The 27002-nt window shown below is 54.4% G+C and overlaps 10 protein-coding genes across 10 annotated transcripts; 5 read left to right on the forward strand and 5 right to left on the reverse strand.

Moving 5' to 3' along the window:
* Positions 1-2116: 2116 nt before the first annotated feature.
* On the reverse strand, positions 2117-2935 carry B0T26DRAFT_740840 (uncharacterized protein; the record flags this gene model as incomplete). Its single annotated transcript, XM_060443892.1, has 4 exons — positions 2117-2140; positions 2176-2335; positions 2376-2585; positions 2652-2935. The coding sequence occupies 4 exons, from the start codon at positions 2933-2935 to the stop codon at positions 2117-2119; spliced, it is 678 nt and encodes a 225-aa protein (XP_060296233.1).
* Positions 2936-3220: 285 nt separating this feature from the next.
* B0T26DRAFT_645920 (Sulfide:quinone oxidoreductase) lies at positions 3221-4588 on the reverse strand (the record flags this gene model as incomplete). Its single annotated transcript, XM_060437772.1, has 1 exon — positions 3221-4588. The coding sequence occupies one exon, from the start codon at positions 4586-4588 to the stop codon at positions 3221-3223; it is 1368 nt and encodes a 455-aa protein (XP_060296234.1).
* Positions 4589-5082: 494 nt separating this feature from the next.
* Positions 5083-6516, forward strand: B0T26DRAFT_709920 (beta-lactamase-like protein). Its single transcript, XM_060441955.1, has 2 exons — positions 5083-5915; positions 5976-6516. Exons 1-2 carry the CDS (start codon positions 5198-5200, stop codon positions 6383-6385), a joined length of 1128 nt encoding a protein of 375 aa, XP_060296235.1. The 5' UTR covers positions 5083-5197; the 3' UTR covers positions 6386-6516.
* A 739-nt stretch (positions 6517-7255) lies between these two features.
* Positions 7256-8112, forward strand: B0T26DRAFT_675750 (uncharacterized protein; the record flags this gene model as incomplete). Its single annotated transcript, XM_060439876.1, has 2 exons — positions 7256-7410; positions 7440-8112. 2 exons carry the CDS (start codon positions 7256-7258, stop codon positions 8110-8112), a joined length of 828 nt encoding a protein of 275 aa, XP_060296236.1.
* Positions 8113-10076: 1964 nt separating this feature from the next.
* B0T26DRAFT_871923 (major facilitator superfamily domain-containing protein) lies at positions 10077-12649 on the reverse strand. The gene is made up of 3 exons (XM_060447940.1): positions 12103-12649; positions 10559-11999; positions 10077-10493 (listed from the first exon to the last, which is right to left on the reverse strand). The coding sequence occupies exons 1-3, from the start codon at positions 12277-12279 to the stop codon at positions 10405-10407; spliced, it is 1707 nt and encodes a 568-aa protein (XP_060296237.1). The 5' UTR covers positions 12280-12649; the 3' UTR covers positions 10077-10404.
* Positions 12650-13802: 1153 nt separating this feature from the next.
* On the reverse strand, positions 13803-15362 carry B0T26DRAFT_297001 (uncharacterized protein). The gene is made up of 4 exons (XM_060434225.1): positions 14771-15362; positions 14446-14505; positions 14184-14381; positions 13803-14027 (listed from the first exon to the last, which is right to left on the reverse strand). The coding sequence occupies exons 1-3, from the start codon at positions 15148-15150 to the stop codon at positions 14204-14206; spliced, it is 618 nt and encodes a 205-aa protein (XP_060296238.1). The 5' UTR covers positions 15151-15362; the 3' UTR covers positions 13803-14027; positions 14184-14203.
* B0T26DRAFT_751504 (uncharacterized protein) lies at positions 15307-16263 on the reverse strand (the record flags this gene model as incomplete). The annotated part of the gene is made up of 1 exon (XM_060445379.1): positions 15307-16263. The coding sequence occupies one exon, from the start codon at positions 16261-16263 to the stop codon at positions 15307-15309; it is 957 nt and encodes a 318-aa protein (XP_060296239.1).
* A 1941-nt stretch (positions 16264-18204) lies between these two features.
* B0T26DRAFT_740844 (uncharacterized protein) lies at positions 18205-19314 on the forward strand (the record flags this gene model as incomplete). The annotated part of the gene is made up of 2 exons (XM_060443893.1): positions 18205-18297; positions 18328-19314. 2 exons carry the CDS (start codon positions 18205-18207, stop codon positions 19312-19314), a joined length of 1080 nt encoding a protein of 359 aa, XP_060296240.1.
* A 1850-nt stretch (positions 19315-21164) lies between these two features.
* On the forward strand, positions 21165-22216 carry B0T26DRAFT_297018 (uncharacterized protein). The gene has a single exon (XM_060434226.1). The coding sequence runs from the start codon at positions 21307-21309 to the stop codon at positions 21943-21945; it is 639 nt and encodes a 212-aa protein (XP_060296241.1). The 5' UTR covers positions 21165-21306; the 3' UTR covers positions 21946-22216.
* Positions 22217-24652: 2436 nt separating this feature from the next.
* On the forward strand, positions 24653-26131 carry B0T26DRAFT_646280 (uncharacterized protein; the record flags this gene model as incomplete). The annotated part of the gene is made up of 3 exons (XM_060437796.1): positions 24653-24838; positions 25245-25570; positions 25663-26131. 3 exons carry the CDS (start codon positions 24653-24655, stop codon positions 26129-26131), a joined length of 981 nt encoding a protein of 326 aa, XP_060296242.1.
* Between the last annotated feature and the right edge of the window lie 871 nt (positions 26132-27002).

Below are 27002 nucleotides of genomic sequence, written 5' to 3' on the forward strand. Positions count from 1 at the left end.
TCTTGGGGGCAGGGGTCGGCGAATCGGGCTCGGGGGGGGAGCCTGGGTTAGGTGGAGGGCTAGGCCCACGCTAGAAGAGAGGTCACCATATGCTGAGGCTGAGCTGGGATGTGACGTCTTACCTTGCGCTTGCCCGAGGAGCGAGGGGTCGGGACATAGTCATGCTATAAAAGGAGGTGTTAGCGATGACTCAGTACGAAACGAGGTATTAGCGAGGACTCGGCATAAGCTAAGTCTTGACTAGTATACAGACAAGTTGACGGAGCGATTGGCGAGTCCGCGTTGCCATCCCAAGAGCATGATTAGGAGCAGGCTCTGGGTCCGGTAACTCGAGATGGGGAAGCTGTGGGATTGGCGGGGTAGGGGCAGGTTCAGTCGGGTCGACTGGGGAGCTGATGCTGAGTATGGGCTCGAGGGCCGGAGACCCAACTGGTAAGGGTCTTTGAGGCGGATAGTCCAGTTCAACGACCTCATACTCTCCAGACCCAGTTTCGAGTTGGGCACGCAGCAGAAGCACAATATCGTCCTCGGCGCCTCCATTCCCATCCCTGGAATCGTCCTTCTCAATGTCAACCTCAATGGAGAGGTTAGCATCGCCGAGACTCGGCATATGCCGAGTCTCCCCTCCTGGGATAATGGCTTTCCACTCACGGGCCACCACTGGGGGAAGGGGTCACCGAGTAGCGGCTCGACTTACCCTTGGGAAGGGCTGGGTGGGGGATTAAGAAGAGGGAGTTGGAGGAGAGTTCCGCCAGCACAGGGCGTATGTTGGCAGCAGAGGCTGGGATCCTGCTGCGCTAGGCAACGGGAAGGGATGATGATTCCTTAATAGATGATAGACGTTAAATATATGGCAGTAGATATCTAATACATGGTCAGCTTATGAGGAGTTGAAGGTGGACTTACCAGGTGGTGGAAACGCGTGCCAAAGCTCGCGGCAAAGTCGTCGTTCGCCGCTCTATACTATGGTCAGTAGGCATAAGCTGAAGCAAGGGGTGTAGGATTCACTTACGCAATGGCCTCGCACTGGTCGGCATAACGGTCAAGTAGACCGTTAGGAGGACTTTGACTATTCAGTATTAGCTGAGGCTGGGTTCCAACTTAAGCTGAGGTAAGGACTCACCCAAGCTCCAAAACGAAGGAGGCGTCACGCCAGGCGCCAGACAAAACAAACTTCTTCAGCACGCTACAACCGAATTAGCGGGATGTATGCAGCTTATACTGAAACAACGGCGCTTACCAATGGCCGCGGTGTTGGTGGTTTACGTTGGCATTGACAGGGCCAACGGGGTTGGTGACTGGTGATGTCAGCATATTCCGACACAGGGGGGAGGAGGGAGGGGCTCACTGGCGCCGGGATGCTCGCGGCGAATATATCGTCGAAACTAAGAGAACTCAGCAAACTACACGGAACTCCGCATAAGCTCCGTCTCAACCTACCGACGGCTGCGAAATGAAACACTGTCCACACATCTCTCCTCCACCCACATCAACCATACAACTAAACACCAAGGTCAGCATATGCTAAGCTAGGAGCGTGGAGGTCACTTACACGCCACCGTTAACTACGCTCATGGTCTCTCCCGCGTTCGGAGCCTCTATGTAAAGTTAGCAATATATAGCAGCTTGCTAGTGGCTACTAGACTGATGACTAAAATCCTACGCCTCTTCTGGAATAGCGCCGATAATCTAAAACCGGCGATCGAAGAATACAGGCATGATGATGTCGTTCAGTCGTAAGGGGAAGCGTGAGGACAAGGTGATAGCGCTAGTTTCGAGGTAGATGGGTACACTTCTCGTTCTGTCAATGTCGGCTCCCATCAGGAGCTCAAGTAACCCATTGCCGGACCTTACGAAGTGGCCATCTAGCAACTTGTCCAACATAATTCCGCAATGCGATTCACGGCCGACTTCGCTTGATTGAAGAGTCGTGCCGAGGACGTACTTGCGTGCCGTGGCGTCGCAATGGCAGCTGCGGAGCGAGCATCCATTCAGACAAATCAGGTACAGCGCGGTCTTGATGCGCATGCCAATGTTCGTGATGGAAGATTCTTTCGCAACCTTTTGCTCCAATGGGCCCGGATGGGAAAAGTCTCGAGGAGACGATGCAAGAACTCTATGGTGCCCAGATATGAGATCCCTGGGATGTCGGTTCTCTGTCCCGACATCCATGACACCAGAATTCCAGCCGAGGATCGAAATGTCACTGCTTGTCCTCATAATCTCGTGCTGGAGCCAAATAAACGCCTTTGCCCCTTCTCCGTACAAAAGAGGCATGTTGACGTCAAATATTCCCATGAGGCAGTAGGCTGTGTACTCGACACGTGTTGTATATCTTGACTGACGCCCATGACATCCTGAAGGAAACCGGGAACTTGGACATCTCGGCGCTGTCGTGCAACACACTTGCTAGGATAGCGGTGATACTGGAAATTGAAGCCCCGATATCGTGCTTTGAGCCCCGGTAGTTCCAATTTTGGTCGATGAAGTAGACTTTCTCTGGAGCAATCAACTCCTGGAGAGTCCACCCACGAGTGAACCAGCGGCAAGGGCACAATTCTTCAAAGGTTGGAATCACATTCGAGCTGTCGTCGATGACAATGGTTTCCAGGTCTGAAAGATAGGCGCAGCAAATCAGAGAAGACTTGTACTACTGAAACATTGAATTGACGGCTTCGGTGAGATCGGCACTACTGCTTTTGTCGATGCAGCAAGTGTCGACCCAGGCGTAGTTGATGTCGTTGCTGCGGGCGAGACTGCATGTCTTGGTGATCTTGGCGTATCCTTTCTTCGCCCTCGTCGCGGCGGTCGGGGACTCAAACTCTTGCAGCGAGACATCGTCTGCGTCCCAGGTGTGAGGGAGAATTGCATAGGGAGGAATGCTGGAGCCCATGAACTCTTCAAGGTCAAGGCTGGAAGTGTTGATGAGTCCCATGTTCACGAGTGCTAGGCCTTTTCTCTCGGTTTCGGAAGTCGCGGAGCGAGGTGTGAGGGGAGAGGGGCGAGAGGGGTTTCCTGTGTTCGAGACATTTTATCTGTGGTTGGACATTTTATCTGCGGTTGTTTCGTCGTTGGTGCTTCTCAATCACGTAACCTTCATGCAGTGTGAACGTGTAGCCGTGAAGAAATTTCTAAGGTATCATGTTTATGCCTCTAAATGCTCTTCCCGTTGCATTAATTACTCCAAGTTGTCAATCTTAGATCGCACTTGTCCCTTCCCCTACCTCGTCCAGCCCTTCGGTCCGGCCCAAGTGCCCTTCACCATGTACTTCTGGTAAACCCATGGGAAAAAGTCCTTCTTCAGATGGTAGAAGGCACGACGAGGCTCGATCTGATCGATGCCAAACCACGAGTTGAAAGTCTCCTTCGGCACTCCTCCATACTTGAACTCGGCAAGAAGCACCTTGCCGTACTCTGTGACAAGCGGGCACGATGTGTACCCGTCATAAATGGACTCGGGCTCTTTGCCTTCTATGGTTCGCAGTAGGTTGTTGATAAGGACTGGGGCCTGAGCCGTGATGGCCGCGGCCGTCTTGGACGTCGGCAAGCTGGAAGCATCGCCTGCAGACCACACATTGCCGAACTTTGTTGAGCGAGTCGTGCCATCATCAACGTCAACGAAGCCGGCTTCATTTGCCAGGGGGCTGCTTTTGACAAAGGCATGCGGTCCCATCTTTGGCACCACGTGCATCAGGTCAAACTTGCGCGTGACTTGCTTTCCCCCCTCGTCGGCGCGAGAGAAGGTGGCGGTGTTGCCCTCGACGGCGACCAGGTCGTGCTGGAAGAGTCCCTCTACGCCCCTCTCCTTGCGCAACTCCTCGAGCTTCGCACTGTACTTGGGTACACCGAACATGGTGGGCAGGCCAGTGGCAAAGGCGATTTTGATGGGTGAGCTGGAGGGGTCGCTAGGCTTGTACAGGCCTGCTCGTTTCCAGAGATCCAAGGCGAGCCACATAGCCTTTTGGGGAGCGCCAGCGCACTTGACAACGCCCGCGGGCTGGGTAAAAATAGCCGTGCCTTTTTGAAGCTTCTGGATGGTTTGGAAGACTTTGTTGCAGGTTTCGTAGCCGTAGATGGACGAGACCAGAGAGTTCGGATCAGCCAAAGCCTCGGGCAGGCCCTTGATGTTGCCGTAGTTGATGCTGATGCCAGGCACCACCACAAGCTGTTCGTAGCTGAGTCTGTCGCCGTTTCCGAGGGTGACGAGGTTGTTCTCTGGCGAGAAGGTCTGCACACTGTCGTTGTAAAACTTGAGCTTTGGGTCGATCAAGCTTCCCAACGGCTGTCGCAGCTCCTCCCGCGTCTTCAACCCGCCGCCAACCAGAGTCCAGCCGGGCTGATAGTGGTGCCACTCGGCTGGGTCGATGACTGCGAGATCATCCTTGGAAAACTTGCCGGATCGAAGGAGCTGGTGGACGATGGTCAGGCCAGCAGTGCCACCGCCAACCACCACGACCTTGTGACTCCGGGTCGAAGAGTCCACGGGAGCCGCAGCAGTCGCCAGATTACGGACGCCCTGAACCGTCTCCGGGGTGAAAATCGAGCGGGCGGCGGTAAATGCCGCCGGCGCGACACGAGTGCGCATCATGTTGGGTGTCCAAGACAAAATGACGCAATATTTGGCTGCCGGAATCGGATTCCTCCCGAAGCCCTTGGGGAAAAGGAAGGAAGGATCAATAAAGAGGAAAAATCAAACCTCGACAAGCCTGTATGGAGCTTTGCGTAATCGCTGAAAAGGGGTTTAAAGCTCGGGCTTGTATGTGGTTTTTAGAGCGATTTAAACGAACAAGGAATTCAGAAATTGCGTGCTTTGTTTGATGGCGGCCACCGCGCTAGCAATTCCATGCAGTGGCCCAAGAGCCAAGATGCTGGTGGCACTTTCCGACAGCATTAGCTCCACTGACCCTGAGGCCCGCCCGCCCGGGTGACCCGAGGAATTGTCGCGCTGTTCCAGCCGTTGGAGAGTGGATTTTTGGTGGAGCGTTGAGGGTGGTCGGCGAACAGGTTGCTGAGTCGCCGACGCGGGGAACCCCAGCCCAGCGGGCAGGAGCTAGTGGTGGTGGTGAGCTCACATCATAAACGTAATAAAACAAGCTTGAGGTACCAGTTCGCTCTGCAGAACCATCCTTCTGATCATCTCATCATTTGTTATCATCTCATCATTTGTTTATCTATAGAAAATCAATCGGTCGAAATCATGATGATACCCCTTCGACCTCAAGGCAATGCCAAATGGCAACCAACGGCCCGCGTCCTTCTGGCCGGGCAGGTCCACCAATTCGACACATGCCGCATGATAAGGCCATTCTCTGGCCAGGCGTTCCCGCCAAAATCATCAAGAAGTCGTGGACCCCTATGCTACCATTCCATTCCGACCTCCACCATCCTCAAAAGTAGCCAGGCGTTGTACAGCACTGCATCCACCACTCCGGCTGTTCAACCTACGATTCACAGCGTCTTCGAACGAGTCACAGGAACGTGGCAATATGTGGTGGCCGACCCGTCTACCCTGACCGCCGTCGTCATCGACCCAGTCTTGGACTTTGATCCCGTCACCAGAGCAGCCACCACTGGTAGTGCCGACTCCCTGCTCTCTCTGGTCAAGGAAAAGGGATACACCATCGACAGAATCCTGGAAACACACGCCCACGCCGATCATCTCACAGCAGCGTCCTATCTGCAACACCGCCTCTCCCAGACCCAGGGCCGCCGGCCACCCATTGGCATAGGAAAACGCATTGGGCTGGTGCAAACCCTGTTTGGGCGGAGGTACGGAGTCCCCGCCGACGAGTGTAAGGAAGACGCGTTCGACAAGCTGCTAGACGACGACGAGACCTTTGAGATTGGCAACTTGAAAGCAATGGCGATGCACCTCCCAGGACACACCCCCGACCATCTAGGGTACAAGATAGGAGGTAACAAAAGAGCCTCCCCATATGTTCAGTACCAGAAGCTAATACCCCTCCCCGAACCAGACAACGTCTTCTGCGGCGACTCCCTCTTCCACGCAGACGTCGGGACAGCGAGGTGTGACTTCCCCGGTGGGAGCGCCAACAGCCTCTTCGCCTCAGGCCGCCGGCTGCTCAGCCTGCCAGCCAACGTCAAGATCTGGACCGGCCACGACTACCCCCCGCCGGAGCGCAAGACGCCCATGGCGTGGATGAGCGTCCAGGACCACAGGACGCAGAACAAGCATCTGCGCGACGGCATCAGCGAGGACGAGTTTGTGGCCATGCGCAAGAAACGCGATGCCTCGTTGGGGGCTCCCCGGCTGCTGCACCAGTCGCTGCAGATGAATATTCGCGCCGGGAACCCGCCCAAGCCCACGGCGTATGGGGATCGGTTGCTACAGCTTCCCATGAATTTCAGGGGCGCGGAGTGGTGAACGCATCCAATGCTTTGTGTTTAATCCAATGCTTCGTTTTTTTTGTTCTTGCATGTCATTATATCACTGTGATTATACATAGGCATATACTATCCTGCTCATTCAATGCGTTTTGCGAGCTAATTTGGCCACTTCTGTTGCATGGGCCCGCCCCCGGCCTCCTCGGGGACCACTATTCATTAATCACCACATGTGCCATTACCACTCCCCGTCCGGGCGGTCTAATGCCTTCGCATGTCAGACCGACCGGGGAAATGTAATCAAATAATATTATCGTCAGGCCATATCATCGTACGATGTTGAGCAAGTTACAACCTTGACGCTTCCGGGATCTCCCGGCCGGCCACGTCCGGGCACATCCCTGAAAATTCCGATTCGCCGATAGGGCCACAGGCAGTGCAATACGTTGGAGCCCGGTTTCGACTCTTGGGAAGAAAATAGCACGGGAAATAATATAGGTGCACCTAGGTACCATGAGAGTCGTAATAAAGTGGTCTAAATTGAATGAGAAGGGCAGCAGCATATACTGGACAAGGAAGTCATAGAGGTGGAATGAAAGCAGGACTTAAGGTTTTGGATGTGTTCACCCAATGTCAGCTCAAAACACCTAATACCAGGGGTTACCAGTCATGAAGTCAGGTCAAGAAGGCGAGCAGAACGACAGGAAGAGCGATGCTTAACTCAGTAGGCAGCTAACTTATGGGTTGATGCAATTTGAATCAGGGATGCAGCAGGCGGCCTGATTGGTATCAAGAGAATCGATGTACCGGCACCGTCGTCGAGTGGGTGGGAGCTATTAAGAGTCGCTGGAACACACCCGAACTTGAAGAACAGTTTTGGGAATGGAATACAGCTTGGCTTGATCGATGCATGGACCGTGAGAACTACGCGGTCCCCCAAAGCGAGTTCTTCGAGATGATTCGTCAGACCAACTTTAGGAGTTCCGATTCGCGTGGCAAGTGGCTGGCAACGATGGAGATGGGCAACCTGCCCTTTGTCTCCTCGGCGAGAGTAGACTCGGCGGTGTCTTCACCTGCTATGCCTTCATTCCCAGCGCCTTCTACTTGACACCGAGCCTCGGTGCGGACGACTACGATGAGTCCACCATAGATCGCAGCCTATTGGGTATCAATAGCAATGTTGCTATCAAGTTTGTTCCTCCCGAGGCTGGTAATAGCAGCCCCAAAAAACGACGCCGCCAGGAACGGAGCTCTGGGGAGGATTCGGTTCGCTCGACCGACTCAGGTGATATCGATGCCGGGAATGGCTTTATCTTTGCGCAGCTGGGGCCCCTCTACGCCTTCACTGGACCACGCAGCTGGGAGGAAGTACGATCTAGCGACACGGACGAGATCATCGAGGAGGGAGAATGGAGCGCTATTGGCTTCGGCGTTGTGGTGGAACTCGATAAGCACGGTCGTCCGGGTCCCGTCTGGGTCATCTACAACTTCTACGAAGACGACGATGTAGATTTTTCGACAAGGCGTATTCACGTCCCCGTCCTCGACCCCGTAACAATGCAATATCTCCCGCATATTGGTCGTCTTGTGGAAGGATGTACTACGTCTTTCACAGTGGCCAAGATTGCTGAGAGCTTGGGAGAGTTGGGTGTAGGGAAGGCCTTCACATTTAACATTAAGGAGGGTAAGGAGTGTCAGATTGTACGGGTAAAGGGATTGTCCGCTGGTCAGGGCACATTCCTGGTGCGCCAGTTCGTTAAGGACTGATAAGGGATCACGCTCCTATTTCTCTTTGGGTGTACATTAGTTGGAGCCCAGTAAGCAAGAAAGCCTCCTTAATAGTTAGATTCCTGCCGTATTTCAGGGACTTCGTGGCCTTGGCACACACGCACGCGCTGCATACACTCCCTCTGCGATCACAAGCAACAGTCAGCCGTGGGCTTGTATTGATGGGTGGAATTATCAAAAGTGGCAACAGCCCAGTTACTACCTAGGACTAGGTCGAGACAGAAACCATTGATATCCTAATAATTTCCAGCTTCAATACATCTCACACATTTTCTTTTCCCCTAAACTAGACAAAGACAAAAGTCAGCATCACCGTATTCACAATACAATAACAAAACGACAATAAAGATGGATTCACGCCATGGCTAGCCATTCTCCTGCGCATGCTCAAATTGGGGAACAGGGTTGACATAGACGCCAAACCATACTCACCGATAGCTGGGCCATCGGGTCTTGACTCTCTGCAATGCGCGCGCCGTACGTTAGCCCGCTCGTCGACCTGATGTTGACAGATGGCGCATCATTAATGGCATTTTCGTTGTCTCCGTCTATGATTGAGTCTAGGACTGAGTCGATGGATTCGCAATTCTTGCTCCAGAACAGTTTTATTTTGCGTCGGAACCGGGCAGGAATTTGAACAAAAGTGCGACACGGAAAACTAAATCCTAGGTCGATTCCATACCAAGTCTACGGCGAGGAAGGTAGAGTACCTTTACGAGAAAGTTACGACCGATCCGCCAAGACCGATGTGCGCTCCGAACATGGCAATTCAAAACACACAAATGATTAACACTACCTCTGGATATTTTGACGGTATCTTAGACCTGATTAAGTTTTAACCCTCCGCCAACGCAACTAAAACTACGGTTTTATTACCCTAGAACGCGAACGATATTGTATGTCGCTTGGGTGCCCTCCTACACCTTCTATAAGCCCAGCAGAACCCCCCAAATATGTTTTCAAGTACCAAGAATAAGGGCTCAAATCTCTTTTATTTCCAAGTACGCGAGGAAATAGTTTAATTCAGGCGTAGCTCGCTACATTTGAGGCACGGCCAACTAGTACACTTAGCGGTATTATTAGGCTTGAATAGGTACCGTCAGTATATCCAAAGACACAGTCAAACTATCCGTTCTGGAATAAAAACAATGACACCCGTGACACCTTACAACTGACACCCCACAACTACGAAGTTTTTGTAAGTACTCTTAACCAAAGCAATGGCTCTCTTCACCAGATCCCGGTCCGCCTGAAATGTCAACTTATCCAGAACATCCTCATAATCAAGGAACTTTACCGCACCACATCTCTCCTTCCCCACCACGTCCAGTTCCGCGACAGGCCCATCCCATCCTCCACCACCGCCGAAGCAAACTACCAGATCAACTTTACCCTGGTATCCCCAAATGTGATGCCCCCGCGGCCTAATTTTAAACACAACCGCGTGCCGCTTCAACCTGAGAGTTCTTACACGTCATCTGAAAGTAGAGCCATCCGCCTGGGCTATTCAGCTGAAAACTGGACTGCGACTTTGACTTGCATTGAACTCGTTGTCCGCGTCGCGTCAGTGCCCGGCATTCGCGAACATGAGCCGCGTGACACAACATCCCAAGCAGAAACTAATTGAACGGCAAGAACCGGTAAATTCCTCTAGCCGGGTAGTTTTTTGACCATGATTCATTGTAAGGTTACAGTTACCTGTACTCCCAACTTCCAAATCCAGCAATTGGCTTACGAAACCAAAATGACGTTGGGATTAGAGACATCCCGAGCTGTTCCTACGGCACAGCCGCGGTGAAATCACCCTCTTATTTAGGCAATGGCAAGTACTTCTACTTCTGATTACCACTTTCAGCCCGGCAGCTAACAGACGTACTGTGTTATTCCATATGATGGGTAATAAAAAGCCCCATGCCGAGTACTTATTAGTCAAAAACGCGTAAAGGGTTTGCCCCACAGGTACCTGACAAGGGGGTTTTATTTTTGCACGCGACCACAGTAATCGTACTTAGTGGAATAATTACTGCGCCCAAACTTGGTTATTTCCCTGCAACAATTTCTTCTCTACTTCTATCAACTTCACCGTCTCACCCCAATGGAGTCACTGCTCGGCTCGAGACAGTCGACATCTTTATCGACATTAGGTCCCTCTATATCTACTGCCCCAACTTCGGCCAAGAGCGGCCAAGGTGAGCCGGAAATACGATTCACTAATGTAAAAAATCTCTTCTCAGCAATTGATAGCACGGGTGCTTCTCACATGACTGCCTCCTACACGGAGTACATGTCCTCGTCCTTCTCGACCGGCGCGTCGATGTGCATGTTGAACTCCTTTCTGGGGTCGAACAGGAAACCGGCGACTGAGTAATCAGAACCGAATAAGCAATCGCAATAACATCCAGCGGAAACAGAGCATGGGACTCACCGACTGCCGCCAGGGCTACGAAGCAGCCCCCGGCAATCCAGACGTGTCTGAACGCCGTGACGTACGTGTCCTGCAGCGCTGCGGCCCCGCGCTCAACCGTCTCGGGCGTGACCCCCGGGATGGCCGACAGCGCCGTGGCGTTCTGCGAGCCGAGGGCGTCGAGGAACGGGCCGACGTTCTCGGGGGCCAGGCCGTCCGCCAGAACCGCATCCGCGACGTTGCTGCCCAGGTGGCCCATGGCCTCGTTGAACAGGGCGTTGTAGATGGCCAGCCCCACGGTGCCGCCGAGCGAGCGCACGCTGATCAGGATGCCGCTGGCGATGCTGATGAGCTCGGGCGGCGTCGACAGCTGCGCGGCCGTCACCAGCGTCGTCAGCGTCATGCCGAGCGCCGTGCCCAGCAGCACCGGATACCCCCACATGGGCCGGTCCGAGTCGCGGCTGGTGTTGGCGAGCGCCGCGAAGCACGCCACGAAGATGGAAAAGGCCAGCACGGTCACCCAGCGCACGCGCCGCGCCCGGGCGCAGTACCACGCCGTCAGGCACGCCGCGATGGCCGACGTGATCGTCATGGTGCTGTAGCGCACGCCGACGAGCAGCGCGTCGTGCTCGTATAGCACGCTGACCTGGAAGGCGAAGTACGTGTTGGCGGCGAAGAAGGCCACGCCCTCGGCGAAGACGCAGAAGGCCGCGATGGAGAAGTTGCGGTTCCCCGTGAACAGCCCGTGGTGGAACATGCCGTCCGTCTTGAACCGCGTGGCATACACGACGAGCCCGGCGACGAACGCCAGGCCGAGGGCAAACGTCGCCGAGACCGCCGGATCGGTCCACTCGTACGGGTTCTTGGAGTACGACAGCCCGACCGAGAAGAGCACCAGGCCCGTGGCCAGGAAGAAGTACCCCACCCAGTCCAGCTTGGCGAGCTTCTCGGCGTTGGTGAACTGCGTCTGCGTCGGCAGCGGCGGCGGGCTGTAGACGAGCGCGCACATGGCGGCCGCCGACACGAAGCACGCCATGGCCATGTAGAAATAGTACCGGAAGCCGTCCGACGCCGGGTCGCTGGTGCGGTTCAGCGCGCCGCCGACATACAGGCCCAAGCTGCTGCCGACGGCATTCGATATCATGTCGGCCGCTTGGCCCCAGGCCCGCCACCGCCGCGGGAGGACCTCGGACGTGACGACGTGCAGCAGCGGCTGCGCGCCAAACGCCAGGCCGATGACGCAGAACCCGCCAATGGCCATGTTCATGGAGCTGGCGCGCGCCACCACGACCGTCCCCACGGCGCCGACCAGCGTCAGCGACACCAGAAACCACTTCCGCCCCCAGTAGTCGGCCGCCTGCGCCACGATCGGCCCGAGGACAACCGTCATGATGGTGATGGGCGCCGAGAACCACACTGTCTGCGCCGTCCCGCCGAAGTGTCCTGCGATGACTTGCCCTTGCTGCCGTGCCGGTGCGTGTGAGCCGGGTGTGACGTGTGGTTTGGGGAATGGGGGGAGATTACACGATCCCCTGAATAGTAATCAAAAAGCGGAAGACGCTTACAGCACCGGCGCCGACAAGACAGACCAGCTGGGACATGTAGATTAGGCAGACGGAAAAGACGGCCAGAAAGGTCTTTGCGTGGAGGCGAGGTATGGGGTCGTCGTCGACACTATCAGACGACAAGTCGCCGGTTCCGCCCTCGGCCGTGACGAGCGTGGGCTTGGGCTCCGCTGCCATGGACTTTTGTGTGCCCGCTATGGCGGGCACCTCTACGGTGTGTATGATAAGAGGATGGGAGCAGAAATGCGAGGCAAGCCGGGGACCACTACGGACCGTCGGACTCTGAGTGAAGTCCTCTACTGTGAACGAAGGAAGGGGTTGTGGGCGTGTGAAGAGGGTGAATTGGAGAGCACGAAAAACAAGCGGCAGAGAGTGCGGACTGTCAATGAATTAAAAACGGCATGCTTCGAGCCAGCAGCAGCAGCAGCAGCGGCAGGCGCAGGTGCACGACCCAGAAAGTCATTATCACTGCGTGATGTCAACGAGAAGCCGACCGACGAACGAGACGGCAGACGTTCGTGCAGTAGCGTCACATGAACTTTGACGTGCAACTGCCAAGTGCGCCCCGGTCTAGGCCCCGAAAAACACTGGCACATACCTATACGCACACGCACCCATACCTACACACACACACACACACACACACACACACACACACACACACACACACACACACACACACACACACACACACACACACACACACACACACATCCCTGCAGTCACTAACGCTGAGCTAGCATTTGCGGATCGGGCCGTGTAGTTAGTTGGGTACCACTACACCGGGCCACCTGCAAACCTTGGACGGCAACAAGGCCGAGTACGGCGTGGATTGGATGGGAGTACCGGCCCAAGTGCCATAACGCGGAACACGGAACCCGCAGAGGAGGAGACCTCACACGCCCTGCTGATCCGGCTCGAGAGCCCGGGGGGACACAGCGTGCGTGAGGAGGCAAGTCCCTCTCAACCCAAACTGTTGGAGAGAGGGGTGGGCAGGCAAGCCAGGCCAAGCACAACCCCGCATGCCTGCAGGTTAAACGCATAGCTATCACGCGTGCGAGCCGTGCCGGCAGTCACTGAGAAGGCTTGACCGCGCTGCACCGCGATAATGGCCTGTCGCTATCGGTTCTGTGGTTACACAAGACCGAAGAGTGTTCGGCTTGGTTCGAGAGTGGTTGGGGTTAATGGCTTGAAAAACGCCGAAGTGCGCAGGACTGGGTCTGCCGACGCACATATTTTTAAAGCTGAAGTTGTTTGCGAGACATTGTGAATGTCTAACAATTGTGTAGGTCTGGACTCAGTTGCTAAGAACCTCATGCCCGTCTCGAGTCCCAACAAGGAAAGGGGGCCAAGTTGTTCCACTGGAGCTACCCACATAAGTACCCATGGGCAGATCACCACCAGATCGAAGGACGCTGTTGGATGTAATTCAGGTCTTGGCGCCGTTGAATGCATTTACTATGAAAATGTATATACTACCTTTCAAAACACGGGGTCAATGAGTGGGTCGGAAATGGGGGAACTAGAATAGAGGCAATAGGAGACCACCACTGCTCCCCTGCTTCGTCATAAGGCATTGCATGGGATATGCTCGCTTCTAATTACGGCAATAGATATAGTCGAATACTATGCTAGGGAGGGTTGAGTTCGGGCGTTTCCAACTTCATGTTCTGGGGCCGAGAATAGATACCCAAATGACTGTCGTAGTAAGTGGACGACTATAAACCAGTTGGGTGATTTGGATACGGGTGGCTCGGGCTGGCTGGAGTTCTCCAGCCGGATGGCCCAATGTTGGGTACTGGGTTCCGGATGGTGGTGAGGGGCTCGAAGGCCGGACGGAGAGGGATTTAGATTTAAGGCCAGAGATGGCTAACGTGTGGCTAGATAGGTTCGGCGACGTGGGTTGTTGGAATGCGTGCGTCAAGCTAGACCCTGAAATTTTAGTGTCACAATAATAGGGATTAGTGAGCAAAAGAAGGACCTAGAAGCTGCCACTTGATTCTTCGCCACCAGGATTTGCCACTATTCATAACTATAAAAGAGAGACTTTTGGCCCTCCCAAAGGAAACAAAAAGTCAGACCTTTTCAGACAATTCAAGCCTTACATCCCTGCATCAAATGCTTCATTTCCGTTGCCCTGTGAATGTGTGTGACATTGACTCAGGCCACCAAGTAAATGAGTTCGCCGGGGTTTCAGAGATGACCCTAAATATTGACTGCTAGCGTGGCCGGTTGAAACTGCTGCAGTGCTAGCAGCGGGCTGGTCTTTGACCCGACATCTAGTTTGGGCGCCGTCAGTAAAGTCCCACAAACGGCGGTATGTTAGATTTCCGGCACGCTTACGACTCGGAGCAGTATAAGAGGAAATCATCGACAGGTCTAACCAGCACTTCGCAATTCATGCTAGTCATAGCGGGTCAGCGGACTTCTCTAAAGGCAAAAGCCGGGCACGAAAGGACTAGTTGTGGCAATGGCACTTCCTAGGCCCGGCCAAGGTATACTCCGCCCACTCATTAGACCTTATTGAGCCTCATGAGGGGGCCGCCCAAGTGAACAAATCACCTGCACATTAAGTGACACCACGGTTTAGCCAAAGAGGAAGCGTTTCGAGAAGCGATTCTGAAACGTAAAAGCCAACAAGCAATTCACAGTGCCAGAAAACACGTACCAGCACCGTCGGAAGAAGAGCTTTTTCCACCGGGCTCCTTTCCTCGTCATGTAGCCTCTGCCCGGCTGCCGGGCAGATCGAAATGACGCGTCCATCGCCATTCTTGTAGTGTTGAAAGAGGAAGAAGGAGAAGAAGTAGTAGCTGATTTCCCCACTTCTGTCATCGACCAATTGCCCGAGGTGTCTGCATAGTTTCGGCGGCTGTGCGCAGGGAGCGGGTGCGGGCGCTGATTGGCACTGCCAGAGGTTGAGACAAGTCGTTCCTCTACCTGCCTCTGCAAACCAACCGCTTGGTTGTCCGTCGTGGTGAACCCCACGAACAAAGTCGCCGACGGCTCGGGCAACATGCTCCAAACCTGGACTGGCATCCTCACCAGCATGAGCGAAGAGAAACTCCCATAGAAACCTTCGATCTTGATCAGATCTCGCGCCTCAGGTGGCGCCTCGAGAAGCCACTTCACCCAGGCATCCACGTCGAAGAGGTCTTTGGTGACGCGGAAGGCGACGAAGACTTGCAAGAACCCGGATCTTGTGAGTTAGGCAACACCCGTCTCCGCGAGATCTTTTGGGGTCTCGATCGAGACGCGCGGCAGGTCAACATCCGTGTCCTGGGGGCCTTTGTCGGTACATGGACTGCTGGTCTTCTCTAGGGGCGCAAGGGTGATGCTCTTGTCCCGTCCGCTCAGCCAATAGTGTACCAGGCATTGTCTTCTCGACCTCTGATCCACGGGCCCGTTGCCGTCGACCACGAAAGAGGACCCGCTCCGAAGTCGAGCTGGGGCCTCAGGAAAAAGACGGTTGATAATGTGCATGTACAAGTCGACAACCTTGAGGGGACCACGTCTTTTTGCCAGAGCAAGCGCTTCGTCCAGATGGTACGTAAAAGAGTCTACGCCGGGCTCAGCAGCGACGGCGCCACCGCCAAAGCCGACGGCGGATATCACCTCGATGATATTCCGGCCCGAGCCGCTCGGCCCGTTCGGCGGGTGGTACGCGTTGCAGCAGTCGAATAAGAGTAAAAAGTCAGACTCGGCTTCCTCGATTGTCGAAAGTATGCTGCCAGAGAACATGGTCTTGCCGTGTGTTCTCCTCGAAGACCACAGCGGGGCGCCGCCGATCTGCGGGTTCGGAACGGCGTGGCCGGCGTAGTAGAACATTACAAGGTTGCCTTGGTCGTCGTTGGCCCTCAGGAATCGGATGAGCCGTTCTTTGATGTCCCAGTCGGGTCGCTTGCTTGGAATCTTCCATGTTTCTGTCTTGTAGTGGTAGATGTCGCGCAGGGTCGCCCCGAGGCTCTCTACCTCAGGGGCAACCTTCAAATCGTCATCTTCCCAGTACAACAGCAGGGAGAAGACGTCTTCGTACTCGAATCGGCGGTCCCAGGCTTCGGGTGTCACTGACTGGATTTGTTTTGCCACGTGTGATAGGCTGGTTATGTGGTTTGAGATGGCAGATATGTCGTGGATGGGGTGGGGCGGGAGCAAAGTGAACATAGCGACTAGTCCAGTGGAGTTGTTGCCGTCGAGGAATCGCCATGACGCCGTTTGTCCAGCTCTTCATCGGATGAGACTCCTTGATCGAAAATTTCTGACCCGGCGCTGTCGAAATCATCTCCTGATGAACTTGAGCCGTTCAACTCGGAGTTTAGGGAGGAGAGGGAAGCCATCGCGTAGATTGGACTGATGTTTGCCGCTAATTAACGTCAAGTGAGAAGGCGTTCTTCCGAGAAGAGTGCAGGAGTGCGGGGAAGGCCTGCATTTGGGAAAAAAAATTTCACTGCAAATGACTGCACTCCTTTTCCAGAGCCTTGTCGCCATTTTGGTCGTCGGTAAAGAGGGCCGCCGGCCAATCAGAGCCCCGAGTCGCTTCCGCTGCCGGGCTACGGGTTGCCTCCATGGAAGAGGCTCCCTAATGGTGCCTTGAAGAATTCGTAACGCCAGAGAGCTAGGAAATCGATCCCGGATGAGGCCGGAGCCGACCTCTTCTCGACTTTAGGCCAGATCTGGAGTGGGGCCGGTTTGGTGGGACGGGCCCGGGAGCGCATTTGTTGTACCCCCGTGCGTGCGCACCTCCCGAGAGGACTTGGCATGCTGGCTTGGTAGCGACAATTTCGCGGCTTCGGGGAGCTGGCACTTTAAAACTAGGATCTGCAGAAAATTTGGTAATTGGAATTTGTGAATTCTTTCTGCGGGAAATGTCATTAGCTCGGGTGAGAGCCTTGCTTTGGACCCCGTGTTTTGGTTACCGAGTGCATTTTGCGGGAGGTGGGCGGGGGAAGAAGGCGCAGGTCGCCGGCCACGCCGCCACCTGTGTACGTACGTATGTACCGTAGTTTGTGCGGCGGCGGGTGCAAACCGAAAAAGGGGGAAAGACGAATGAGGCTGAGGGTGGAAACCAAAAACCGAGTGTTTTCTCTTTTTCTTGTTTTTTTTTTTGGCTCTCTGTTTTAATTACATTTTGAGACGGTGTTACTTGACACTGCGCAATCAGCCTTGGGACGTGCTGTTTTGGGGCGGTGAAAGGCGTCACCGTTGATCCGTTTTTGGGCTCACTTCCTTAAGCGGCTGGTTCCAAATGACAGAGGCGTTGTCGGTGGCACGTCAGACTACCATGAGGAGCGTCACAGCACGTGCGCATGGCTGGCTGTGGGAAAACGAGCAGGATGGTGTGTGGATGCCGCTGAACCGATGGCAACGACTGACCGGAAGCCCAGAATCGAGGCTGGGCGCGAACAGTACAGTGTGTATAAAAGCAGAGGCACGCCAGAAGTTGGCGGGTATTTTGAGGGGACTGCATGCATCCAGCAGTCTAGACACCTATCCGAATGTTTGTGTCTCCATGCCTATGATGCATGTAAATATGATGTATTGCAGGCGCTTATATGAGGAGCAGCGGCTTGAACACAATATTCTCTCAACGGCGCAACAGACGTGTGCGATTCGAGGCTCTTGGTACAGTGCCTGTTACGGTGCTAAAGCACATATGGCGCAGGAGCGACAAATCCTTGTTTTGGCGCCCCGAGAACGAGGCGCCCGCCGCCAACAGAGTGGGAAAGGACGCCAAGCTGAGACACCCCGCGCCACCCCTCCCTCGAAGCTTGAACCAACAAGGCCCCCCGGGCCAGCCAGTCAGCTGAGCTCAATAAGGTAAGGGCGCGCGCTGGCAGCAGGCTCTGGGAAGGCTGTCTGGATTTCATCTTTTCCTCTTTTTTTCTTCTCTGCCATCTGCAACGGCGAGCAGACCGACAATCCACCTCCCTCCAATGCCCCCATCGTCGTCGCGGTCCCAACCCACTGCTGGTAGCTTTCTTAGGTCTCCTATCGTCGGACCGGGCGCTAGTCTTTGGTCGTGCCTGCCCATCCCGTCCCCGTCATCGGCCAGCAATCGAATGCCCTAGAGATTAGCACTACCCACCACCGCTACCACCGCTTGCCATGGCGACCCCGCACCACGAGACGTTTGTGTCTGATGAGCCCTTCACGGGCCTCAAGCTCGAGCTCAACAACGAACTGGAAGTAGCCGAGACTGTCATTTCCGACAAGCAAAATGCCGGCCAGGCAACGACGCGCAAGCTGCTGCAGGCCAAGGCACCGCACAAGCAGTACTTGCTTGGGCAGCCACGCGTGCGCCTCGACGGCGCCGGCCAGCACCACGACCGCGCGAAGGACCATTTGCTCGCCTACCTCCGAAAACTCCACAAGACGGACAGGCTCGACGCCATCCTCCCCTTCATGCGCTACATCTTCGTCCAGACGCCCCTGCACAACCACATCATGCCGCTGCACCACCAAAAGGCCCACGCCCGCGAGATCGTCGTCAACGAGTACCCCGGCCTGCACCTCCTATGGTACTACGAGCGCATCTTCATCAAACCCGTCCCCGTCTACTGCTACACACGCGCCTTCTGGGACTACATCCGGGACGCCGACGAGGACGTCCGCAAGGCCGCCCTCGGCTTCATGCGCAGCTACTACCACCTGATCCAGTTCGAGATCGACTTCGAGGAGGCGTGCAAGCGGGGTCTGATCCCCAAGAAGAGGACGGGCGGCCCGTACCCTACGTGGGAGGAGTGGTGCGACTTCATCGAGCCCTTTGGCCACATAAGCGATGCCGAGGTCAACCGCCGCTTCCACTACGGCGAGCTTCGCCTGTCGCGCATCAACCGCACCGCCATGCTCTTCAAGGCCAGCCTAGCCTACCACCACATCTACCCCCAGTGGGGGTCGTTCCTGGCCCACATCCTGGCCCCCGTCATCACCGTATTCGCCGTCTGCTCCGTCGTCCTCAACTCGATGCAGGTCAGCCTGGCCGCCCTCGGCATGGGCGCCTTCGACCAGGACAACGGCTGGCCCGCATTCGTCAGCGCCTCCATATACTTCCCCGTCATTGTTATTATCCTCATTGCCATCGTCCTCCTCGTGTCCTCTCTTGGCATCTTGGCCATGGGAGTGGGCGATTTCGTAAGGGCAAATACCATCCGCAAGGAGAAGAAGCAAGGAAACATGGACCACAATAAGTGGAGCCACGGCATGGTCTTGGCCTAAAGACACGGCTCCTCACCCGCGTCCCACTTGTCCCCTGCTTCGTTCTCATATCTGTCATCTTGGACCTTCTTGACCGTCCAAGTCGCCCCCACTGCCGCGGCGGCCCTTCCCGGACTCTTTTTTTCGTCGCCCGCATGGGGGCAGTGTTTCCCTAATGCCATTTGGATGACCCACTTCCTTGGCGATATTCACGTCTTCATGATATACATCGGTTAATGCTTGCTTTTTTCGGCTCGTGTAGGCCTCTTTGCTAGACTGGAGAGCAACCTGCAACCCATAAACACGTTGGGGAAACAACAGCTTCCCCTGAAATTCCGCATCTTTTCTTTCATTCACCGCCTACATCTACTACAGGTATGACGCCCACACATCCCACCATCACCACGCAAGAACAGTGCAAACCTGTTTTGAGGTTGACGTTCGCGGGTGTCTTTGCTCCTGCTATACGAAGTAGCCGGGACTACCTTATCTCCTGCTCTCTACGTCGAGCCTTTATCACGATTTCTGGGCTACGGCGGGCTCCAGCGTTGGATATAAAACTTGGAAAACACAGATACAACTGTAATATTAGATGGATTCTCTTTTAGCTTGGAATATTGGCTTTCGGCAGGTTTGGTTGCATGGCATGGTTAATACGGACTAGGTATCGGTTGGAGGGACTCACAGATTGACCGATTTATCGGCGGCAGGAATACTATATCCCGGATGTCCTCATTGTAGGCATGTAAAACATATCCTTATTCAAAGGTAAATAGATGAGTTGGAGTTTGTCTGCGCGTTCAGCGCTTGAAGTGGTAGCATAGATATATTTACGACTATATAGCATCTATAATTATCCGGTACTGTCATCATCTCCGTGACACTCTTTTCAGAGCCTATCTTCCTTGGCTATAGGCTCTGCTCCCAATATATGCTAGCCCTCGATGTTATGTGATACACTCAGGCGACTAAGCTACGTTCGACCTATACGACTTATCTAGTTACTTAAACTAGGTACTACTATAATGTGAAAGCATGACTAGACTTGGTCACCGCTGATGGAACAACCAAGGTCTTTGTTCTTATTCAAAAGCTTATTTCCTAGGGCAGCTCCACATCTATATTGTATCTAGCATCTAGGCGACCCGATGTCTCGGCTCCCGCACCTCGGGTTCTACAGTGTTCTCTTCCAAAGTACTGTCGGCTGGCCTGTGGTCGTGTCCCGAAAATTGGCGCCGCGATTCTCGCAAAAAGATCGCTTTCCCCAGACTCCCAATCAGGCACCAGATCAGACTGCTGTGCTCTGCATCTCCACTACAACCTAGACCATCATGGTACTTTGAGCACATGCAGGGACGACAAGAACCAACTTGCCCTCCATCATTTCCGGTAGCTGGACATAAATAGCATAGGGCAACGACGGGGAGAGGCACAGGCATTAATAAACACACACAGGCACACGTAGGCACACACGAGAACCACCAAATGGCGACAAGACTGATAACGAGATATACTAAACGGCTTCTTCTCCATGGCACCACTCTTGCACGGCAATCAGAAAAGAAAGTCCAGAAGGCAGGAGGGGATGAAGGAATACATACGCGTTGTAGTTGGTATGTGCATGACCACAAATTTTGCTCTCTTCCATGGGTGGAGACGCGAGGTGCCAGGCTGTGTCGTCATCTGGTCTTCCACGTCTCTGACAAAGAGGCAGAGAGGCCGTGGCTAGGGCAACGGCCCTCTTTCTGTTCCCTCTCCTCGTGGAGACCAGATGATTCGGTCTCGACAGGCTTGTCCTTAACTTCCCCGGTGCCGTTACTCGCCCTCGCTGCACTATTCCGTTCTGTAGTTCCTAAAAATATATCCCGTCCTTTGCCTTGTTGTTATCCCCCAGCTTCTTTCACCGTCATAACAAGCGGGGCCGGGTCTGGTCGACGCCCTCTATTGCATGTGCAATAATTAACTAGGTAGGACGTACGGCACTATGAAACGATCGTAAGACCCAAAGAATTCATGAAATTAGAAAATACTCCGCGCGTTGGCACTTTTGTTCGTGCAGGATCCTGCTGGGAAGTAAATCCGGCCTCGGAGACGCTGTCCCACACCTCGACAAGCTCCAGCGCCTTGGCGAGAGGCACGAACGGCTTGACGTCCAAGGCGGCGAATGCCTGCTTCAGGGCTTCGGGCTTCAGCCCCAGCACTCTCCCCAACAGGACATGGCGGTACGGGAGAGTAGCGTTGCAGGGTGAGATCCGTGCCCTGGTCCTGCGCGATTGCCGCCGTCAGGGCATTGAAGCTGAGCAGTTTGAGCCCCAGCGCGGCCAGCAGGACGGGCACGTGGCCGGTGATTTTCTCACGGGTCTTTTTGGCGAGATAGTTGTCGTTCTCATCGGCGGCACAGACTCGGTCCAACCCCGAGCAGGCCATGGGTCAAGAACAGCTAGCTATACAGCGAAGGCGAGCCCCGACGTGGCAATAGGGTCCCAGAGCGTGAGCAGGTTGGGCACCGCGTATCCCGTCAGGCCGACAAGCTTCTTGAGGGCGACGAGCTGGTGCAAGAAGTCGGGGCTGATGTTGGGGACGCTGTCCACCTTGCATTCCTCATCCCACTCGCAACACTGCTGGCCCAGCAAGTGTCGACGAGGGGTTTGAAACGGCACGGCACGTGGTGACGACGGTGGCAGGAGTGGCCATGATTGCATTTTGCCTGGTCACAGGGCGTCCCGGCCGAGCCCGTCCCGATCTTAGTCTGCAGGAAATTGTACGTCAATTGGATGGACCGCATGATGACGACGTCGAGGCCCTTGGGCACGTTGGGGTTGATGTATTCGGTCTTGAGGAGGTCAGCCAGATCGGAGTAGGCAGTACCTGACCGAGGGAGAAACTGCGCTGACGATCGTGAGGCCGCTCCCCTTTGTATTGTCGAGCACATCGGCAACTCTGGTGTAGTAGACGCCCCAGTACCCATAGCTCGGCTTGACCCTAATGCGCACTAGTCGCCGGGGGCTTCGTCATCGGAGGAAAAGCCGCCGCTACCGCTGCTGTTGTCATCGAGCGGGTCGCACTCGCACGACGAGCACGACGAGGACGAGATATCCTCGCAAGTCGACGTCGGGGCCGGCACATGGCGGTTGGCGCGTGGTACGGCTTGCGGAGCACCAGACCCAGATCCGCACAATTCGTATGGAGAAAGTCTAGGAAGAGCAGGATCGCGTCGACGGGCTGGTCGAGGGGCAGATTTGTTGAAGGGTAGCGGCTTTTTTCAGCACGCTGTACGGCAGGCCGCTGGTGTGCTGCGGCTGGGCGAGCAGCTCGGCCTGGCTGCCGCCGAGGCCCTCCTTGTTCACATCGGCATTGTAGACCTCGAGTATCGCTTGCGTGGAAGCCGCCGCGGCAAACTTGTCCATGTTCGCCAGGAAGGACTCCATGTTCGCCAGGAAGGACTCCATGACTTCGTTGGCGAGGTTAATGTACGGCATCATGGTGTTGGTGTTGGCGCAGGTGAGCCCAAGATGATTCACGTCGGCGGCTGGCGGAACAGGACGGCTAGCGGTGTCTTCATAGACTTGTGTGCCAGTGAGGGGGCTGTCGGGCGAGAGGTGGTTGTTCTAAAGGTATTGGAGGAGGTCGATAACGTATGCTGTCGGGCTGGTGACTGACTGAGTTGCAGTCACCGCCGGCGCACTTGTTCATGTTCTCGAAGAGAGTCTCAAGGTTGATCTGTTCCGGCTGGCCGTGCAGGACGTCGATTGCCGTCACAATGCGGTCCATGCCCCTAATGCAGTACACCTCCTTGGCCGCAGGGGGTCCGCCAACGTGGTCCGCAACATCTCTACGAAATTGTCTCCGGGGAGGTGGAACATGGCATACCACCCCCCCTGAAGCGATCACTTTTTATACAAAAATACTGAATATTTGAACAACCGTTACGTAGTCAATTATGAAGCCATTTGCAAGCAAAATACAGTAAAATATGGCAAATTAATCGCTCAATCTATATATCGTGCTAACATCCTAGTTACACGCCTAGATCTAGTTATCCTTATAGGCAAAATATCCTCATCTTTAATATCGTCTATATCGTCTTCTTCTTCCACCTCTTTAATTTGAAGCTCTTGTTAAGGCTTAAACTGGAGTCGCGCTCTGTTTCAATTCGACTAGTCCCTCCACCCCAAAACCTCTTCAAATCTCTGTAAACTTAGTGTGCAGATTGCCCTTTGTGTCTATGAATGGTATTAAAATTTTTATAATTGCTTGTTAGGAACCTGGTGGGGTGGACTACGTGGTCAAACCTTTGGATCATTTTGGTGCCGTCTTTTTTTTGTTGGTAGCGAGCTCGGCAAGACACGATCGATTGTGCAGCCCTGTAATCTGGCTGCACAGGGGGGAGCGGGGAGAGGAGAGGAATCGTCCGGTTGACCCCACCACCCGGCGCCGCCCACAAGTTGGGGCAGAGGTCTCCGAGACACCTAATGTGAAATCCAATCACAAGGCGTCTGGCTTTGCGGGTTGCTAGCGGCCGAAATTAGCGGCACCACCGGGGAGGCGAACCGGTGAGCATGCCTGACAGAACTTTGGTCCGCATTATTGCTGCACTTGCCCTGGAAAAGAATAGCGCAAAACCCCCCGGAAAGCTGAAAGACTGAATGTCCGGAAAATTAGCCGATGCGAGCCTTCCGATTGGGTTGCGCAAACGGCCCGGAGGAGGGGGTTTCTAGGGCACCTCTTTTCGGGGCAGAAGTAAGGCGTCCGCCTGATTGGCCAGACCCAAGTGCCAGAATCTTGCTGTCACCCGCATGATACGAGTTGCGCAGAGCTCTAACGCAGCCACCTCCCAACAAGGGATCCTGCCACATGGGTGACCAAAAAAGAGAACAATCTTCGTTCTCAACCACCAGCTCCCAGTACAGGACCTAGCCTCAAAAAGTCTAGGAAAATTGTCGGTGATACTCGAGGCTTTTAAACAACAACGATGAAAAATTTGAGGATTTATCACGCAATAAGGGAGGGGTATTGAGCTGCAATTGACGTGTATATCAATCAAGCGACATTGAATCTTGGCTGTTTGGATCCTTTGTCACCTTCGTGCGTGCCAATCCCTGAACCCCCCTGCCTGGCCAAGGAGGTGTGCTCAGGGTGTTGTTCTGCACTCGTCTACTTGTAGCATTCATCCGCGAGCCACTAATCTCCACACGGGGATTAATGCGCACACCTTCACGCTGTTGAGACCGGGAAGGCTTTTGGCGGCGATGAAATGCTGTGATCTTTATCTGTCGTTGCCCTCCTACTTGCGACCGAGAGCACGACAGGTTTCCCAGCAACTCGGGCCGGTTCCTTGAATGTCCACAGGTTGCCCATCATGTCATCCACCAACTCGACTGCGCTGCTGGCGGACTACCTGAGCGAGTCTCGGGTTCCTCAATCCCTCGTCGTGATCATTCTCTGCCCCGTCATTGCACTCTGCTGCGTTAACCTGCGCTTGTATACACGAGCTTTCCTGCTCAAGCGGGTTTTCTGGGAAGACTACCTCATCGTTGCAGCCATGGTGAGCATTGGATTTCTGCCTCGTCTAAGCCGCCCCCTGGCTGGAGCCTTTCGCTTATTTCGACGTTCGACAGGTTGTTTCCATTATGATGAGCGTGTTCATGGTAATTGGTAAGTCATGTATATTCAGTTCGAGGATGAGGTCAGCGTCTGTTTTGATCTCCGGTAATGCGGATCCTGACATTGGCCAGCGTTCACCAATGGGTCTGGGAGACACATCGAAGCACTCACCCAAGAGCAAAAGATTCTGCAATCAAGGGTACGTGTCAAGCTTTCGATTTCCTTGCAGTTCTTCTTTCCTTCTCTATAACCTCCTTTCCCATCGCTTTCTCTCTAACATGGAAATCCAAGGATAGATTTCCCCAGGCGTCCACCTCCCTTACATCGCAGCGCACATGTTCATCAAGATATCTATTTTGCTCCACTACACCCGACTAAGCGTCATGGCTCTCGAAAGGCGGCTTTGCCATGTCCTTTTCGTCATTGTAGTTTTGGGGTACTCGGCCATGCTCATCCTCAGCCTCACCCGCTGCATACCATTCCAGGCTATCTGGATGCCCCAGATTCCGGGAGCCAATTGCACCAACACTACTACGTTATTTTTAACTGTTCAGGGTCATAGTCTGGCTATGGACTTCATCATCCTCGTAGCCCCTCTCTTCATCCTTAGACATTTAACCATCCCTTGGCCGCAACGAGTGCTTCTCATTATTGTTGTTGGGTTTGGGGGAATGTAAGTTTTACCCCCCCTGTCCCCCTCGTCTTTGTCACCCGGAAAGGTGGTACTGTTGGCTAACAAAGCGTCGTATCCGCTGTTCTTTTCAGTGCCTGCATCGCCGGAGTTTTACGGCTGCAGGTTCTCCGCCTGTCGACAACTTCACCCGACAAAACATGGGACTCTTTCTTCAGCGCAATTTACGGCGCCATCGAAGTGAATTTGGGCATTGCCTGCGCATGCATCGTCACGTTAAGACCACTGTTCCGTCGATGGCTCCCAGGCACCGACGAGCAGCCACAAGTCGAGCTGGAGCAACCACGACCGCGGCGCCATGTCGTCACCAAGGACCATATCCCGACGATGGATAGCACTCTGGCAGCCACGACATCCAATGACGTGGAGCTGGCATTGGATAAGAACGGCATCGCAGCGCCTTCGGTTTCCGAGCGCGAGACTATTTGCGCGAGTTTCCCCACGCAGGACAAGGACGACATCAGCGCGGGATCTGCAAGTGCGTGCAGCACGTCAAGCGAAGGTCGGCAGGACTCAGATATTAATGGGTCAGTTCCGAAGTGACTGCTGCGCTGCAATAGTAAGTAAACTCTTGCCTACAATCTCCAAGATCTCTTCACCGCCTCCAGTGCCGCTCACACGCCGGCATTCTGTCGGACAGCACTCGGTCTGTCATCGGGTATCCTGTATTCACTTTTGTGTAGGCTCACGTCAGCTCACCTGCCGAGTTAGTCAGTCTGTGGTTCGGACAAAACAGTCGCACTGGTAAAGGTCTCGTTGCATACGAGGTAATAAAACGAGCTTAGAACGCTGCAGCAATGCGATGGCAAGGGAATTGAGCTTTAGTCGCGTACCGTTTACTAGCTATCTTTGGTTGTATTTCTATTTAATTGCTTTCGGATACCGATGACCCGTTCTGAGAGGCATCGCTGCTCAACGTAAACAAACCCATGACTACCTGGAGTGATAGTTAATATATGTGGGGAGATATGTGGGGAGGCGGTTTATCTATGTATGTGCTCTAAACTTAACGGCGCTTGCTTGATGTTCCAGCAGGAAGAAAGTTGGTAGGGTTGTCCGGGCGGGTTATACTAATGTCGTGGCTTGGCTGTCGAAAGCCTTCGGATTCTGTAGGGCTTTTATGGTGACTTGCGGCGGCGGCGGCCGGATCATGCAGACCGCTGTCTACTCACTGCCGACCGCGGCCGGTCTCGATTTTAGTTGTCGGAACGCGAACTCCGTCGGACAGCATCAGCCCTTGCGGCACGTTCCCGCGTTTGTCAGTTTCCGACCCAAAGACTTTAATCCCCCAAAAGTGCTCCTTTATTCTCGAGAAGCCCTTGATTGCGTTTAAGAAGGGAAGGAGGCAGTCTTGTATTTGTCAGAGGTGAATTTGTCCCTACACAAAGCTAGATAGGCTAATCGCTGGCGGTTG

The sequence above is a fragment of the Lasiosphaeria miniovina genome (genome assembly GCF_030549165.1).
Source record: "Lasiosphaeria miniovina strain SMH2392-1A chromosome Unknown B0T26scaffold_4, whole genome shotgun sequence".
Lineage (NCBI taxonomy): Eukaryota > Fungi > Ascomycota > Sordariomycetes > Sordariales > Lasiosphaeriaceae > Lasiosphaeria > Lasiosphaeria miniovina.